Here is a 17,129-nt window from a genome sequence, read left to right on the forward strand (position 1 = left end):
CCGATTGCGTTAAGAATCTTGGCACCAGTTCCTCAGCTGTCTATTACAAGCATTACACTGAAATATTTGCATATAAATGTAAGTATATCACCTTGTGCATAAATATATTATTGGGTGTAGGTGCACTTTATGTAGATTTAATGCAAATTTTGCATTCCGTATCATCGTTAGACGGACGCAGTATTAAATTGCTGACGCCAGCGAATTATTTATAAAATATGTAAAGTTGTAAATATTCATACGTGCATACATATGGACCTGATACGATGTTCTATTGCCCGTTTGAAGTTATGGACTTGCAATTAGAAAATCTTTTCTAAACTCGACGTTTCATCAAACTCACAGTTTTTATACTCTTCCTCAATCGCTTTGATGGTTACTCCAAGATATGTGAATTTTGTGTGTCTCTATCACTAAATATCTAAAGCCTCGAGGTCTGCAAACATAAATCTTCAAGATAAAATCCATTACAGGGCAAATGTACCACTGACCAGCCACCTAATTTTTTTCTGCCTTGAAAAATAATATGGGATTATCAACTAAACCAGTTACAAAAATTATTTTTTTCTTTAAAAATGTGTGACCGGGCATTTTATTTTTTGCTTTTTTTTTATCGGGGTATTTTTCCATAAAATATGATTTATTGGGAGTGCAAAATGCAAAAGAACTGGTTATTGGGAGCTTCTAAAAAGGAAGTACCTCAGGTAAGGGAAAGTTACCATAGGAGGAAGAAAAATTTCCTTGCTGGAAAAAACTAGTAACACTATCAATATAAATTATTAGCAAAAAAAAGCCAAAAAAAACAAAAAGACAGAAATTTACGTTTCGATGTTATCTCGAGCTAAGCGCAAAAGCTTATTGCCCCTCAATAGAATTCGTACGTAAATTAAATTTGCCGAACCGTTAAAAATTAAATTTGACTTCGAATACATTTTTTTTAATTCAAAAGCATCAACGGCTCACTAGCACACTTACCCTAAATGTAGAAAAGGTTTTTTAAACGAAACTAAACTCTCTCTCTTTGGCACTATGCGACTCATAATCGGCGCTTAGGCAAACAATAATAAACTCTTCCAAAGACTGATCCATTAATTGTGAGTCGTTTACACTTGTGGTAGTATTTCTGTTAACAATAGCAACTCTTTTAATAAATTTATAGAAACAATTTATCAGAAATGTTTCTTCAATCGCTTTTGCATCTGGGTATCAAATATATCAGAATAGCCTCAATTAAATATAAATATTCCCTAAATAACTCCTCCAAGGAAAATAATTTTTAGAGTATTCATCTAAGCACTCAAATGCTTCATAATGTAAGTCCAGAAAATTTACGCCTCAGTTTCTGGCAAATTTAATTGAGCAATTAGTTACAAACTCTGAGCTATAGTTGTAAACTTAGACTTTATATAAGTGTCTATAATTGGCGCGCCCACCTCTGCTAGGTATTTGACCCAACTCCCAATTTATAGTGTGCTTTTGGATGCTATAGAGAGACCTACAGTTTTATGTTGTCTCCGAACAGCAGATGATCTTTTAAGGAGCATTTTCAAGACAGCATTGCACCCGAATGTTTCCCATCGCCTTCCATGTCCACACCCAGGCTTTACTGAATGATAGCCACGCACATACCGCAAAATGTTTCCAAATATTGACCGCTGCAACAGCAACACTGAAATTAGCTACGCTTTGTTCTTGACATGTGCAGAAAATATAGCCGATAGCAACATAGAATTTCTTCGAGTCTAAAACGTAATTATAATAAGAGGTTTTACAGAGCTCTTAAAGCTAAATGAGCCGAGATTAATAATGAAATAAATAAAAAATATAAATAATAAATTTTCTAAGGGCAGGAGCAATAGGAGTATTACGCGCATGAAAGTGAAAGCCCCGGAACAGAGAGGAAGAAAACAGGCAGATAGTGACAGTACAGGCCTTCTATTCTCTGGAGACCTTAAATTAATTAAAATCAAACGCCAATTATAGAAAGGAATAGGATTTAAGAATGCAAGCGAACGGAGACGGAGAGCACATTTAAGGAACACCTTCTGTATAAGTTCAGTTCCCTCAATTGCAGAATGGCGGTAAGGCCTCCAGATTAATATTGAAAATTCTAATCTGGAACGCGCAAAAGAAGTAATAAGTAATTTGAGAGTGCAAGGGTTCGAGAACTTTGAGCTATTACTCCGTACAAAAGTTCTAAAATAGAAAAAAGTAATACAAGGAGATACAACAAAGTTAGGGCGGCTTTGCATGAAAAATGGCGGTCAAAGAGCACACCCAGATCTTTGAACTTATGGAACAATTTACTTATAATATTAGCAATATAATAGGATGATTGAAAAACATTAGGCGCATTGGTATAGTAAATTGAAAACATTTATTGATATTTAAAGAGATGTCAGAGTCCAAATACATTGGAGATTTTGCATTTACCAATTTTAAACGATTAGATAGATACCCTTGCTATTGTTATTTTATTTTATTTCATTTTATTTAATCAGAAATCTCTCTCTTGCAAAACACTTTTCGATTTACACGCATTTCTGCCTTTGTTTGTCCTTGTGTAAAATGCAATGATTTTCATTGAATGAGTTTGGCCAATGCCAATTAAAAATGACGATTTATTTAATTATTATTATTTTTTCAGAAATAATATTTTTTACTAGAATTAGTTTATACTTATCAGGCTTTTATAATTTTGTTAAATATTGGTAATTTTTTCTAAATTTTTTTCTATAATATTAATGAGTTTACTTTTGGAAATGTTGCTACTTGTTGCCTGGGAAAATATAAATTTAAATCTTAGTTTTCGACCTACTAAATACTTAACCAAATTTTATGAAAAAAACAAATCAGTTATTAATTATTTATCACAATTAAAATAAAAAGACAAATTGACATTTTTTTCTTTTCCCTTTTTTTCTTTTTTTTTTACTTTTTCCGAACTTGAAAGAAATAATCACCACTCGCGACCAATTAGTAAAAATAAAAATTATGAGTGCTGAAATTTTGATTTAAAAATAAAAATCGCAGAAAAACTATTTTCTAAAAGCGGTCACCTTCTGGCAGGCAATGACCGGCCTCCGAATGCATTTCTGTCACGAAAAGACTTCTCATAAAAACAAACTGCCAATCGGAAACGCATAAACGTTAAGGTTCTCTGTATGTGGAAAAAAATTCTGCCGCACACCTGGCATTGCAAAACACTTAGTTTTTCGTTCGTCTATCGATGATATTTATTAAATTCAAATATTTGCTAGAACTATGTTTCAAAATACTTGGGATTGCAGTGAATATTTCAAGGTGCTCAATCTCACATTTCCACATTTTCATGCCAATGGCGAAATTTCACAGAGGTTAAGAGAAAATATTGAATAGCTACAAAACGAAAATCTTAGCTGCAAAAAGTGTCCTCTTTGGCTACTTTCACGCATATACTTACATATAACTGTCAGCCTAATTGACAGCTCGACACTGACAAGATCTAAAAATTATCGCACTATATTCTCAAGGGCAACAAAGAAGCAACGACCAATAAATAGGAAGAGTGTCCGATAAGATTCTTACGTATGATATCGAGGCCACAAACCCAAAATATCGAACGTCACTAAAAATATCTGATATTCGAATATATATAAGTATATTTGTTGGCATTTATTGGATTCATATGAATTGTTATAGTAAAACCGAATGGAAAGTAAATTATTTATTAATCTAACGTATAGGCGCACGCGAGGCCCGAGAATCACCAAGTACTCCGCCCAGTTCTAATCCTGCATACAAAATCGATGCCACCGACGAACAAGATGGTATGCTCTGTGTCTGTATTTGTGCTAAGAGTTAGCCTTATATTAAAATAAGTTAATCACAAACATATAAGCAATACATTCAAATATTTTAGATATAAACAACATTTTTCCAGATTTCAATACTTATTTTGATATTTTATTTGTATATTTGTAAATGAGGTGCAAAAGTCACATCGCACGCTTCATAACAGTACAACTCATGTATTAACCGTTTCATTGTTTTGGCTACGCATTTTATGTTAGTATTGGCCATATAACGGCAAATGTGACTCGCAGTAGTGGAGCCCCTTCTTTTCGCATTCCACTCAAGTTACATCCTCCTGATCAGCAAATGTGTGCAGTTACTTATTTTTGAGCATATTGAGATATTTAAGGGTGTTTAAAAAAAATTTAGAAAACAAAAAGTGGGTGATTCTGCGGTGATTGCAAGAAAACAATATTCATGTCGAAGTAAATCATTTAGAATTTTGAAACATTTAGCATTTTAAGGTTTAAGAAAGGAGGCATATTTCGAAGAGAAATTCACAAATCATGGCGATGCTGAAGAAATAATTGGAATGGGTTTACCCACCTATTTTGTCCTGGGCATGTCAGTTGACGAGCAAGAACCAAAGTCAAACAAAGAAAAGTCGTTGATAATCCCAGCAAAATAGATATTAGCGTTTATATTCGATATTGGAGAGCAAATTAAAGAATACTAAATCGGAACTTCTTTTCCGAATTTTAATAAATATATAATAAATGACTTCTCGAAAATTATATACTACACTTACACACTTACACACTATTGTGCATATCCAGCAAAGAGGCCAACTAGATTTCATAAAATGCCCAGTTGATGAAATTATTGAATTTTACAGATTAAAATACTTTATTACTAAAGGATTGGAATGGAATTTTTTATTTGATGAGCAAAAAGTTTCATTGAAAGAAAAATTTCACGCTAGACAATATATTTATATTTTTATTGAAGGAAACCTAAGTTCAAAGAGTAAAGAAGTTTTTCTTATGAGGTGTGTTCAAAAAGTATCGCGAATTTTGAATTTTCTCAGGCTAGGAATATTCTAATTTCGATTTTTTGTGGCGATATGTTGGTACTCATGTCTCTCACTCATGCCGACGAGTCGGCCATTTTGAATGTTCAGTTAATTGTTGACAGCTGCTTTACTTGCACTTGTTTCGGCTCGTCTTCGATTTTTACCTATTCAAAAAGATGAATTAAAGAACTTGTATCAAATTTAGTGTGAAAAACGAAATTAAGTGCGCGGATGCATTCCGAATGTTGACTGTGTCATACGCAGAAGCTACTTTGGGCCAAAGCAACGTTTATCGGTGGTACAAAATGTTCTCAGAAGGCCGAAAAGATGTGAACGACGAAAAGCGTGCCGGACGCCCGAGCACTTCAACACCAGACAAAAAAATTGATGAAGTGAAGAAAATGGTATTGGCCAATCGTCAAATCACCGTTAGAGAAGTTGCTGAGGGCCTAGACATATCGATTGGCTCGAGCCATTCGATTTTTTTCAATGATTTGGGCATGAGACGGGTCGCCGCAAAATTCGTACGAAAACTGCTCAATTTCGACCAAAAGCAGAGTCGCATGAACATTGCTAAGGAGATGTTGCACTCTTTCCGCAACGACCCAAATTTGCTCCAGAGGGTCATAACTGGTGACGAATCGTGGATTTATGGTTCAAAGCTCAATCATCTCAATGGAAGCTGCCGCATGAACCAAGGCCGAAAAAAGCACGCCAAGTTCGGTCTAATGTTAAAGTTTTGCTTATCGTTTTCTTCGATTGCAGGGGCGTTGTGCATCATAAGTTCATGCCACAGAGTAAAACGGTCAGTAAGGAATATTACCTGCAAGTTGTGCGCAATTTGCGCGAAGCAATCCGCCAGAAACGCCCGGATTTGTGGAAGAACAAAAATTGACTCTTGCATCACGATAACGCCCCTGCTCACACATTGTTGCTTGTGCACGACTTTTTGGCCAAAAACAACACACTAATGATGCCACAGTCACCGTATTCCCCAAATCTGGAGGACTTTTTTTTGTTCCCGAAACTGAAGAGGCCCATGAAAGGACGACGCTACGCTACGATTGACGAGATAAAGACCCCATCGAAGGAGGAGCTGAACAAGATAAAAATACCTACTTAATTTTTTGAAGTGCTTCAAAGGTTGGAATAAAAGTTGGCTCAAGTGCATAATATCTCATGGGGATTACTTTAAAAGGGACAAAATAGATATTAATGAATAAATAAATAATTTTTGATAAAACACAAAATTCGCGATACTTTTTGAACACACCTCGTATATGCCATAAAAGTGATCTTATTTACGATTTTTTTATATGTACAGCACCTCAACATTGGTCGTAATTTAACTTCTGATAACTATAGTAATTTCACTCTGAACTGTTTGAGACATTGAAAAAGCGGAAAATTAGAGCAGCTGGAACCATTCCACCATCTAACTAGTTGAGTTGTTTTATAAAAGAATAAGAAGTCATACGAATACAGCCTCATTTTAATAATAAATAAAAAAAAATAAATAAATAACTAAGTAACTAAAAATTCGCGTCAACAGATTCACCAGCTCTCCACTTCCAAATGGTAAGAATATAAACAAAAGTAGCGAAGAACTCGTTGGCAATATAATACAATAATGTCAATGACATCAGCCCGAATTTTATTGAAATAGGAATCTATGATAAAGTAGACGATGCGATAAAGAATTGAACGAGGAGGGTATATGTTGTGCGTATGTATAAAGTAATTATGTATGATATGGATTTATTGGATCGAATTGGACCGCATTGACAGGTCAGAACAAAAATGAAGAAAGAATGCAAAGTGCACAGAAAATTAAATGAATTTTAGTTCAGAAGTCGCGATATCAATGATTGCTGCTTAAAAGGACGACATGAAGGCTTTACAGGCGAATACCAGTTGATAAATAAAAACTATTCCTTCTAAAAATGGCACAGGCATCTCTGATTTCAATCGTCCACACCGAATGGTGTGTGACTTCCATGCGGAAGTGCACAGGTTCGAAATCCCGGGCATGTTTCGTGTTAAGTGTATTTCTGCCATGAAAAGCTTCTCATAAAAAAATATCTGCCGTTCGGGCGTGGCGTAAAACTGTAGGTTCCTTCATTTGTGAAACAACATCAAGACGCACACCACAAATAGAAGAAGGAACTCGGTCAAAAGCCCAAAAGGGTATAAGCGCCAATTATATATTAGTCCTGCCATAAGTTGTGGCACAAGCTAAGGCTGTTATAGATATGAAATTATAATACTTTTTTTAATGAAGTAAATATTAAAAAAATTTAATTTTCATTCGAAATAGTCACCTTCAAACGATTAGGCCATTCAGCTCATGCAACACGCACGGTTTCCATGGATATTAGCGTCGCTGCTCGAACCAAAGATTATTTGAGACTCTACAAATTTCAGTGAGGCCTTCGATTGGCCATGTTCTCCAATTCCTACCACAAATTGTAGTCCAATGGATTCAAATCTGGACTTCCAGACAGCCAATCTTCTGCGGCTATTAACCCAGGAATATTGTTTTTTAGCCAATGTGGGTGATTTTTGCCGCATGGGCTGGTGTGCAATCTTGCTGAAAGATCCAATGCTCTCCATTGAGGATAGTACTGCTCAACTGCTTTCCCGTGCCTTCTAAGATAACCTCCAGGTACCGGTCTTAACCCCTTTTTGGCAGAAATGAGAGATGTGACGCCTTTACATGACATTTGACACCAAACCGTTACAGACGCTGGATGTTGGAACACTGACAACATTTTTTGCGTCTTTAGAAGTTTTAGCATACATTTTGGATCTGGTCGATAGATTCGACATGACATGGACATGATTTTTTGCTTTCTAAGGGGATTTCTGCGAACTCTTTCTCGAACGAAAACGTTTATGGCTGCACTGGTTCGAACCACGCGAGAGTGACCATTCATTTTTCTACGTCTCACTTCAGACGTTTGAGAAAAACGATTGATCGTGCGGTAAATAAACACTCCCGAAATATTAAGTTTTTTCAGCAATTCGTTAATCTCACTTGCACTTTTCCCACACTTCTGCGATGCAGTCACCGCAATGCGATTTTCCTTAGCTCACCACTCAAAACTTTTTTCTGCGAATTTGTTCTCGCCGTATGCATTGCAAAAATTGTCACAGAATTTATGGCAAGACTAAGTGCATTGAACTCTAAGACAAAGTCGATTAGAGCATAGCTCTAGAACTAATTTCAAACCTTCTTGAAGAGAAATCACAATCCCCAATTTACCAGAATGCTAGTACAGTCCAAAGTACAGATGCACATAAGTACGTACGATTTATGAGTATTTTTGAACAATTTTGAAAAGTTTCTAGAAATTAAAAATATGCTGACTCCCTGTCAAAACAAACAAATTATCGAAATATTCAATATATTTCCTATGGGTGATGACAAACGTGTCTAAACAAAGGTGATGGCTGAATCATGCGATTTGCAAATTGCGTACTCGTATGTGGATGAGCATTATTCACAAATATAGTACTGATTCTAGGCGCACACTAAGTATTTAAATAATGAGTGATTTCATGTAGCAAATACGGTCACTTTAAATAGCTTTTTGTATGTATGTATGCATATGTTAAACACAAATAAATAACTTTCCGAGATTAAGTACAGTAAATTATCTCTTTGTTAACACCTCTTCTTTAAATTCGTTCCCTGAAATGATGCCAAGACCCATGACTGAATAAAATGGTAATCCAAAAATAACCGAGATATTAATTATAACGGTCGCTTTTTAGAACTACATATCACACCCTAAATACAAAAGGGGCACAACTCAAAATTTTCCACACTCGAGCTTGACTTGTTTACAGTAGCACAGAAAACAAACTATGTGACATATCACGCTGAAATTTGCTATGTAAGCTTATAACAGTCCTACCAAAAAACAAACAAATTTATATTATTTTTGCCATATGTCATCCGCGGACCGTTTTATTGATAACGTCTCGTTCATATTTGAGCAAAAGTACATTTTGAGTTGTGACCCTTTTGTATTTAGGGTGCGATATCTTTTTTGAAATAAAACACGAACAAATCAAACCAAATCAAAGCAAATCAAATCCTAAGTTATCACTTACCATATTTTGTGATGGATAAAAACATCGTAGCCAAAATTATATTTGATTTAGTGCTTTCATGGCGTGAACTGAGTACTACTTTGCCGTGCGACACATATAAAATTCTGCACATATTCCACAACAATGCAATTCGTATGCATTTTGACAGCCATTTCACGAACTTAGTATTATGCTTAAGGCTTAACTCCGGTAGCGAATGGGCTTGATTCCAAACACAACTGCTGAAATATTTTAAATCAGCTTTATTAACTTGTGAATAATAAATCGAAATCATTCTTGGTTCAAAACTCGTCCCCTTTCTGTGTTAACCTAGTATCTAAAAAATCATAATTTTCAGTAAATTGATAAAAATGTTTAGAGTTACTTAACTTCTATGAAAAGTTATAACTTATTTGATATAATACTTATAGTAGATACGAGGTTTTTGAATTCGAGTATGTAGATACAAGAAAAATCGAAAGGCTCTGAAAAAAATTCTATAATCACTATTAGCGTTGTATGTTTTGTTTTACGTAACAGGAGTGCTAAGGAGTGTTTTTTCACTAAAAATACCAATTTCGAAAAAAATGAAGTTACGAGGTTAACACAGAAAGGGGACGAACTGTCTTTTCTCCAATATATCAAAGAAATATTTAATATACGATTCCATAGGAGATCGTGCTGCTAATAATAATATATTAATAAAAGTAAGTACGAAGCGCAATCGAACTTTTCCGGTGGTAAAATTTTTGTGCGATGTTATAGTCGTAGTCTTATAAAAATCATATTAATAACTTACAAGTATTGTAGATTGAAATATTGAGTTGTCAAGACGGATTTTGAAGCATCAGCCTCCAAAACTAGCATTTCTAAAAAGCCTCTTTAAGATATCTCAATACGCATTTTTAGGTGTGGCCGTAGGACCGAACGCAAACCAATTTTACAATTTTTTCTTACTAGTTAAAAGCAAAATTCCATTTACAGGAAAGGTGGATGCGGTTGCCATCCGATTTTCAATATTAACCTTCTTTAAAAGTAGCATGCGTATCGAATGTCATTGATCCGTTGCAAACACAGACGGAAAAACATACAGACCAAATCGATTCCTTTGTGCATTCCTAACAATTTCATATTTTATACAGGGCCCGCCATCTATCGGTACGGATTTTAACTAAGTATTATTTGAAGAATGGTAACACTTAGCTGTAATCTGATTTGACAGAAAATTTGTTTTCTTCTTCCGCTGAATGAAAATGGTTGTGTATACGCTCAAAGAACGCTGGGAAATATTGCGACCGCACCCCACCCAATGCGTTTTCGCTTCGCTTCATGGGTTTGAGATCGACTGGAAGAAGATGAACACTTTTACCGAAAAATCATCTTTTCGGATGAAGCTCATTTCCATCTCGGCGGGTATGTTAACAAGCAAAATTGCCGCATTTGGGGCTCAGAAAACCCGCACGCACTCGAAGAAAAGCCGATGCATCCACAACGAGTCACTGTTTGGTGCTGATTTTGATCGAGAGGCATCATTGGTCCATTTTTCTTCGAAAATGAGCGAGGAGTGGCCGTAACCGTCAATGGAATGCGTTACCTGGCCATGTTGAACGAATTTTTGTTCCGAGAAATTGAAGAGGAGGATATTGGTGGCATTTGGTTCCAACAAGATGGCGCTACTTGCCACACGGTGAATGCTACGATCAATCTTTTGCGCACTGTCTTCGAAGATCGCATTATCAGCCGAAATTCTGAAATCGTTTGGCCGCCTCGGAGCTGCGATTTGACGCCGTTGGATTATTATCGTTGGGGTGCCGTCAAAGACCAGTGTTATGCCAACAAACCAGCAACAATTGATGCACTGAAGACCAACATACGCGATGTCATAGCTGAAATACAGCCGCATACAATCGAAAATGTGTTGAAAAATTGGACCGATCGTATGGGATGGTGCATGGCTAGCCGAGGCAGCCATATGAATGAAGTTGTGTTCCATCATTAACCGGAAGGATTGTACTTCAAAATAAAAAAGTTTGGAAAAATATTGAGTAGTTTCTTTTTTATAGCATTTTTAATTCCGTAAAGTTATATGGTGGACCCTGTATATAGGAATTTAAATCTGATAAACTGCATCATTGACTTTCGATAGGGTGAAATTTGCACCAAAAGAAATACCTAAGATGATAAAACGGCACACGCGAGCTGCCAAGAGTAAACCTGCAGCTTTGTTTCGAACGATGGAAGATTCGTTTGGATGGCTGTTGGGATAAGGGTGTAGAGTATATTAACCTACCTGTATTAATAGCAATAATAAGCAAGCATTTTTAGTTGAAGATAAAATATTTTACAGTGTCAGCTTTCTTATTTAACAGCGACATTTCCTACGTTCGATATAAACATTAGATAAAAGGCATATTTCTGTCGCTTTTATTGCTTTCCTATAAGTTATTTCAAAATAATAATTTATCTTGTCTGCCTTCTTTGACCGTTACACTTTATTTACAGAAACATCATATACTTATTCGCAATTTCAAAAGTTGGGGCGCTTTACGGCACCAGCTACCGTTATTCCACATTTCAAAAACTACTCAGTGGACGATTTCCATTTCCTAGCTGTGTTGGGTAAAGGCAGCTTTGGCAAGGTAATTTTAAATTTTTTAATATAAATATTAAATGCAAGTAAACATAAAACAACGACAGCTTTTACTTGATCGCATTTTTAATTTTCAGGTGCTACTGGCTGAGCTACGCGACACCACCTACTACTACGCAGTTAAGTGTCTGAAGAAAGATGTTGTTCTCGAGGATGACGATGTCGATTCAACCTTAATTGAACGCAAAGTGCTGGCATTGGGCACTAAACATCCGTATCTGTGTCACCTGTTTTGCACATTTCAAACTGAGGTAAATAGGAAACCATCAAAAAGTCAAATGAAACATTTTATATTGGTCGTAAATTTATTAGAGAAAGAATCTCACTGCGACCAGAAATCGGTTCGAAAATTTCTAATTTATTCGTTTTTGTGAGCGGGTATTTGTTTTCTGCATATCTGTGCAAGCATTCGTACGGCTACATTTTACTTACATACATCCATACATTTGCTTGAATTTACCTCCCAATTACAAATGATTTAAAGTGTTCCTGTCTCAATTTAAATAACAACAAATGTTGATGTTGCTGTTGCTGTGTCTTTTCGCTTGCATTGGCACATTGCAGCTACTTTCCTATTCTTAGATTCTTAAGTCTTTGGCGCTTTCTACTGCAATATTTACGTTGCTGTGAACTGCACATTTCTACATACACAGGTACTATCAGAGTAACGATAACTACCGTCGGATGTTCTTTCTTGAGATATTTTTCCAAAAACAGTTTTCAAAATTAAGCAGCATTTATGCGTTCGCATCTGTATGTGTATATGTGCGTACTTGCGTACGAAAACCCACTAACCCTGATGTGGTCGTAATTGCGTGTTTTACATGGGCGAGTTTTCGAAATTGTCACAAAATATTCGGTGTACACCTGCCGGCATCCTCCCGGCCACATGCCAAAATGAGCAACCCCAAATAACTCAATTAAATATTTGAGGAAAGGTGAAACGATAAATTTAGCTCATTGTTTGGCCATCGATCGGTGAATTCATTCGAATGAACGCGTTGTCACAGCCATCTCGAGCGATGGCCAATTTTCAAATGTGGATCAGGGCATTTGATTAAAGTGAATGTCGGCATTAATTGCGTACATAGCCGGAGGAGAAATCGGCCCAATTGTCACACCCACACATTATATTTAAAGCAATGGTGGCGTAATGGTTTGCAGTGATTGTTGTGTTGCCGAAATTCGATGAATTACCTCTGCAGCGCCACAAACAATATTAAGCACTTAAGCGACTACAAAAGAGTAATATTTTTCGATTAGTAGTGCAATTTATAATATGCGCAACAGATTTATAAAAACTCACAATTTTAATGCCGATCGTTGGATTGGGATAACAAGGAGCCAGAGTATTTCTATTAATTTATTTTCGTAAAGCGATACGATGGGAATTTTATACCGTCAAATTTCCAACACTGCTAAACCAATTTTCCGATATATTGATACCATCGGTCTTAACAACTATGCTGTTAGTTCTGCCTTTTCCAAACTGGATAAAGAAGAAAAGCGAATGGATCTGATGATGACAAGGACAAGGCGGAGTACCTCCTACCATCACACAAACAGGGGTCGCACTCGCGTATCGTCCCACGTCATTGTTGATAGTTATGATTTCAAGGTTGTAAGAGACTTCGTATATCTAGGAACCAGCATTAACAGCGTTAACAATGTCAGCCTTGAAATCCAACAATCTCACTTGCCAACAAATGCTACTTTGGACTAAGTAGGCAATTGAGTAGTAAAGTCCTTTCTCAACGAACAAAACTAACGTATGTCGCAGAAGCTTGGATGGATGACAACATTCGATGAAGCGGCGCTTGGAGTGTTTGAGAGAAAGATTCTGCGGAAGATTTTTGGATTTTTGCACATTGGCGACGGCGAGTATCGCAGACGATGGAACGATGAGCTGCATGAGCTTTACATTGTGCAACGAATAGAGATCCAGTGGCTACGTTGACTGGGTCATGTCGTCCGAATAGATGCAAACGCCTCGGCTCTGAAAGTATTTGATGCGGTACCAGTTGGTGATAACAGAAGAAGAGGAAGGCCTCCTCTGCTTTGGAAAGATCAGGTGAAGAACGACTTAACTTCACTTGGTATGTCCAACTGGCGCCGGTTAGCACGGGAAAAAAACGACTTGCGCGTTGTTAAGCTCGGCCAAAATCACGTAAGCGGTTATTGCGCAAATCAAGAAGAAGAAAAATAAAAAATGCAGCGATTATGTACGCAATTTACATAAAGAGCGATGGTCCAATCTAGAACACTGCAGAATTGCAAAGTGTTTTGTGACAAGTCCGAACAGAAAACTGTCAAACTTTCTTCTAAAACTTGGGTGAGCCATAAAACAACACATAGGCTGAGCATATGACCATTATTGGAATCGTTGAGCATCCGATTTGTCTGTCTTGTTTGGAGGAGCTGGATAACATTGAGCATTTTCTCTGCGAGTGTTCTGCCGTTGCTAGAGTATAGCTACGAATTTTGGGTTCGTATGTCATGAGAATGGGTAAAATTGGTTATCTCAGATTTGCCAAAGAATCTGGACTACAGGATTATCTCTATAACTATCACAGCTATCTCTGTCTCTATCTCTATCCTAACTCTTTCTCTCTGTCACTTCTCTCCTTTTCTCCTTGACTTTCCACCCTTTTACTTTCCAGAGCTTTGAATACAATGAATGCCTGAATGTTGTAGGAGTTACCATTTTTTCGGTTTTTTGGTTCCCCTCTTTTTACAATTCAATTTCAAATTTCATTTTCAATAAAAAAGACTATCAAAAGACTAGCTTATAAGATCTAGGCTGACTTATTATCATACCCTATCATCAGAAAGTACCGGGAAGGTGATGTTGACTGCTTTGTTCGATTGGCAAGGCGTAGTGCACCATGGGTACCTTCCATCGGGCCAGACAGTCAATTAAGAATATTATTTATTCGTTTTGAACAATTCTTGGACTTTGCATGATGATAAAGCGTCATCGCACCGAGCCCAAATTGTGTTAGATTATTTGACCAAACACCAAGTAAATACCATCGTGCAAGCACCGTATTTACATGATATGGCCCCGTGCGACTTCTTTTTGTTTCTTAAGTTGAAGTTACTACTTCGTGGAAGGAGATTTCAGGCGATAGAAGAGATCAAAGGGAATGCGACGAATGTACTGAAGGCCATCCCTTCGTCGGCCTACTAGGGGTTCATGGAAGACTGGTTAAACGTTAGCACTTGTGTGTTGCTTCAAACGGGTCATATGAAGGAGATAAAATAAATTTGCCTGAAATTTAACTCTGTTTTGCTTTATTTAAGCGTTCTCGGTACTTTCTGATCATAGAGTATTACATTAGCAAATACATCTGTTCTCTACATTTTTTTATACTTTTCCAGAGCCATTTATTCTTTGTCATGGAGTACCTCAATGGTGGCGATCTAATGTTTCATATACAGGAGAGTGGCCGTTTCCCGGAAGAACGCGCCCGATTCTATGGTGCCGAAATTATATCCGGCCTAAAGTTCCTACACAAAAAGGGCATCATTTACAGGTACAAATCCATTCTGTTACATATATACATGCATGCAAACATATTTGAATTTGGACTTATGTACGCAAATTTTTCATCCAATTTTGCAGAGATCTAAAGTTGGACAATGTGCTTCTGGACTACGAAGGTCACGTTCGTATTGCCGATTTCGGCATGTGCAAATTGCAAATCTACCTCGACAAAACAGCAGACAGCTTTTGTGGTACACCAGATTATATGGCACCCGAAATCATAAAGGTAAAGTCACAAAGCACGAAAGTTAAATTGTTATTTCATTTTATTCTCCAATGATTAGGGTGAAAAATACAATCAATATGTTGATTGGTGGTCGTTTGGTGTTTTACTCTACGAAATGTTGATTGGCCAGTCTCCGTTTAGCGGTTGCGATGAAGATGAACTATTTTGGTCGATTTGCAATGAGATCCCTTGGTTCCCTGTCTATATATCAGCCGAAGCCACGGGTATTTTGAAAGGGGTAAGTCTTCTATATAATTTTACTAAAATAGTTTGACGTGCTAAAGAAAAGTATTTGTATTGGCAGCTACTTGAAAAAGATTACACAAAGCGCATTGGCTCTCAATATAGTCCCGCTGGCGACATCAGCGAGCACATATTCTTCAGACCTATAGATTGGGATTTGTTAGAGAAGCGGCAGTTACCGCCACCCTTTAAACCTCTTGTAGTGAGTATCCGATATCTCAAAAGTTATGGAGTTCATTTAACTCACAATGTTGCTATTCTTGTTCACAGAAACATCCCTTGGACACACAATACTTCGACCGCGTTTTCACCAAAGAGCGTGTGCGCCTGACTCCCATCGAAAAGGAGATCCTGCAATCAATGGACCAAAAACCATTCGTGGGATTCACATATACAAATCCACATATCACACTAGACTAAAGTGAATGCTGAAATTTACCTGGTTACACACACTTACTTGCATATATGTATACTTATAAGTAGACAGGAATTAGGATTTATTGGAAAAATACTTTGCTGGGCGTTGAAGCCAAAAGCTGTGAAAAGATTGATTGGAATACAAAGTTTGTTTCAAACCAGTATTTAAACATAAATAATTTAGGTTAGGCAAAGGAGTTTTAAGTGAAAATACTTTAGGGTAAGAACACACTCAGACGATTTACAACACAAATTAGCGTAGCTGAATAGCAACTAGTCGAATCCATTCAACATCCAGATGGTTATTCTTATTACTACGAGTACGTAAAGATCTTTGTTGTGTTGCAAGTAACCGCTTGTAAAATATTACGTAGATAGTTTTAGCACCTACACACACACACTTATTTCTTGTAAAAATGTTATCCAGAATAGATTTAGAAGCAAATCATCATACAAGTGAGGATTCGTGTATTGGACTTGTTTTTATAAAGTCTCACAAGCTCAAGCTGTGGGATTAAATTTAGAACTTAACTTATGAAGCGAGGAAACTCCCATAAAATGATGTCTGTGCGTAGAGATATTCTTATATTTATGATTTAATGTTACTTATATACAAACAAAATTATCGGGAATATTTTAAGTTACTCGTAATGTGTTTTAGAAATGCAGATGTAAATACTCCAACAATGAAATTTATTAATAAAATAATTTTAAAAAATTCAATTTGATTGGTTCTCAGCCAGGATCCCAGTATAAAACATCAATGCAAAATTATTATTTAAATGTTTTCAATTATGGCGTTGAAAAATTCCAAAATACAGGTTACTAGCAAAACCGCTTGTGGATGCATGCAATAAAAATTGCGTAAAAAATTGGCAACATGAAAATTTAAAAAATAAAAGGGTGAAATTACGACATTAGTCCCGCAACTGCAGGTTAGGTTGGAATAAATGTCTGCCCAAGCGGGAACTACTTGGACAAAGAATCAAATTCGTTCATTGGGATGCCATACAAAGGAAAAACAGAGGGGGGCAACAAAAACTGAACTAGGGGGAAGGATTGGATTGGAGGATGATAACCAAACGTTTACATATTACATTGC

The 17,129-nt window shown here is 36.5% G+C and overlaps 1 protein-coding gene across 5 annotated transcripts in view; it reads left to right on the plus strand.

The window, feature by feature from the left end:
* The window catches only part of LOC128856811 (putative protein kinase C delta type homolog), a 54,566-nt gene extending 37,804 nt beyond the window's left edge, over positions 1-16,762 (plus strand). For 4 of the 5 annotated variants that reach the window (XM_054092162.1, XM_054092160.1, XM_054092159.1 and 1 more), the window contains exons 3-9: positions 11,447-11,583; positions 11,672-11,845; positions 14,976-15,130; positions 15,220-15,367; positions 15,426-15,605; positions 15,672-15,812; positions 15,881-16,762. In XM_054092162.1, coding sequence (XP_053948137.1) covers positions 11,447-11,583; positions 11,672-11,845; positions 14,976-15,130; positions 15,220-15,367; positions 15,426-15,605; positions 15,672-15,812; positions 15,881-16,030 — 1,085 coding nt within the window. In that variant the 3' untranslated portion in view covers positions 16,031-16,762. Of the gene's footprint in view, positions 1-3,725; positions 3,810-11,446; positions 11,584-11,671; positions 11,846-14,975; positions 15,131-15,219; positions 15,368-15,425; positions 15,606-15,671; positions 15,813-15,880 lie in introns of all 5 variants that reach the window. The other variant, XM_054092163.1, reaches the window with a different exon arrangement.
* Positions 16,763-17,129: the final 367 nt, after the last annotated feature.

This window comes from Anastrepha ludens, chromosome 3 (genome assembly GCF_028408465.1).
Source record: "Anastrepha ludens isolate Willacy chromosome 3, idAnaLude1.1, whole genome shotgun sequence".
NCBI lineage: Eukaryota > Metazoa > Arthropoda > Insecta > Diptera > Tephritidae > Anastrepha > Anastrepha ludens.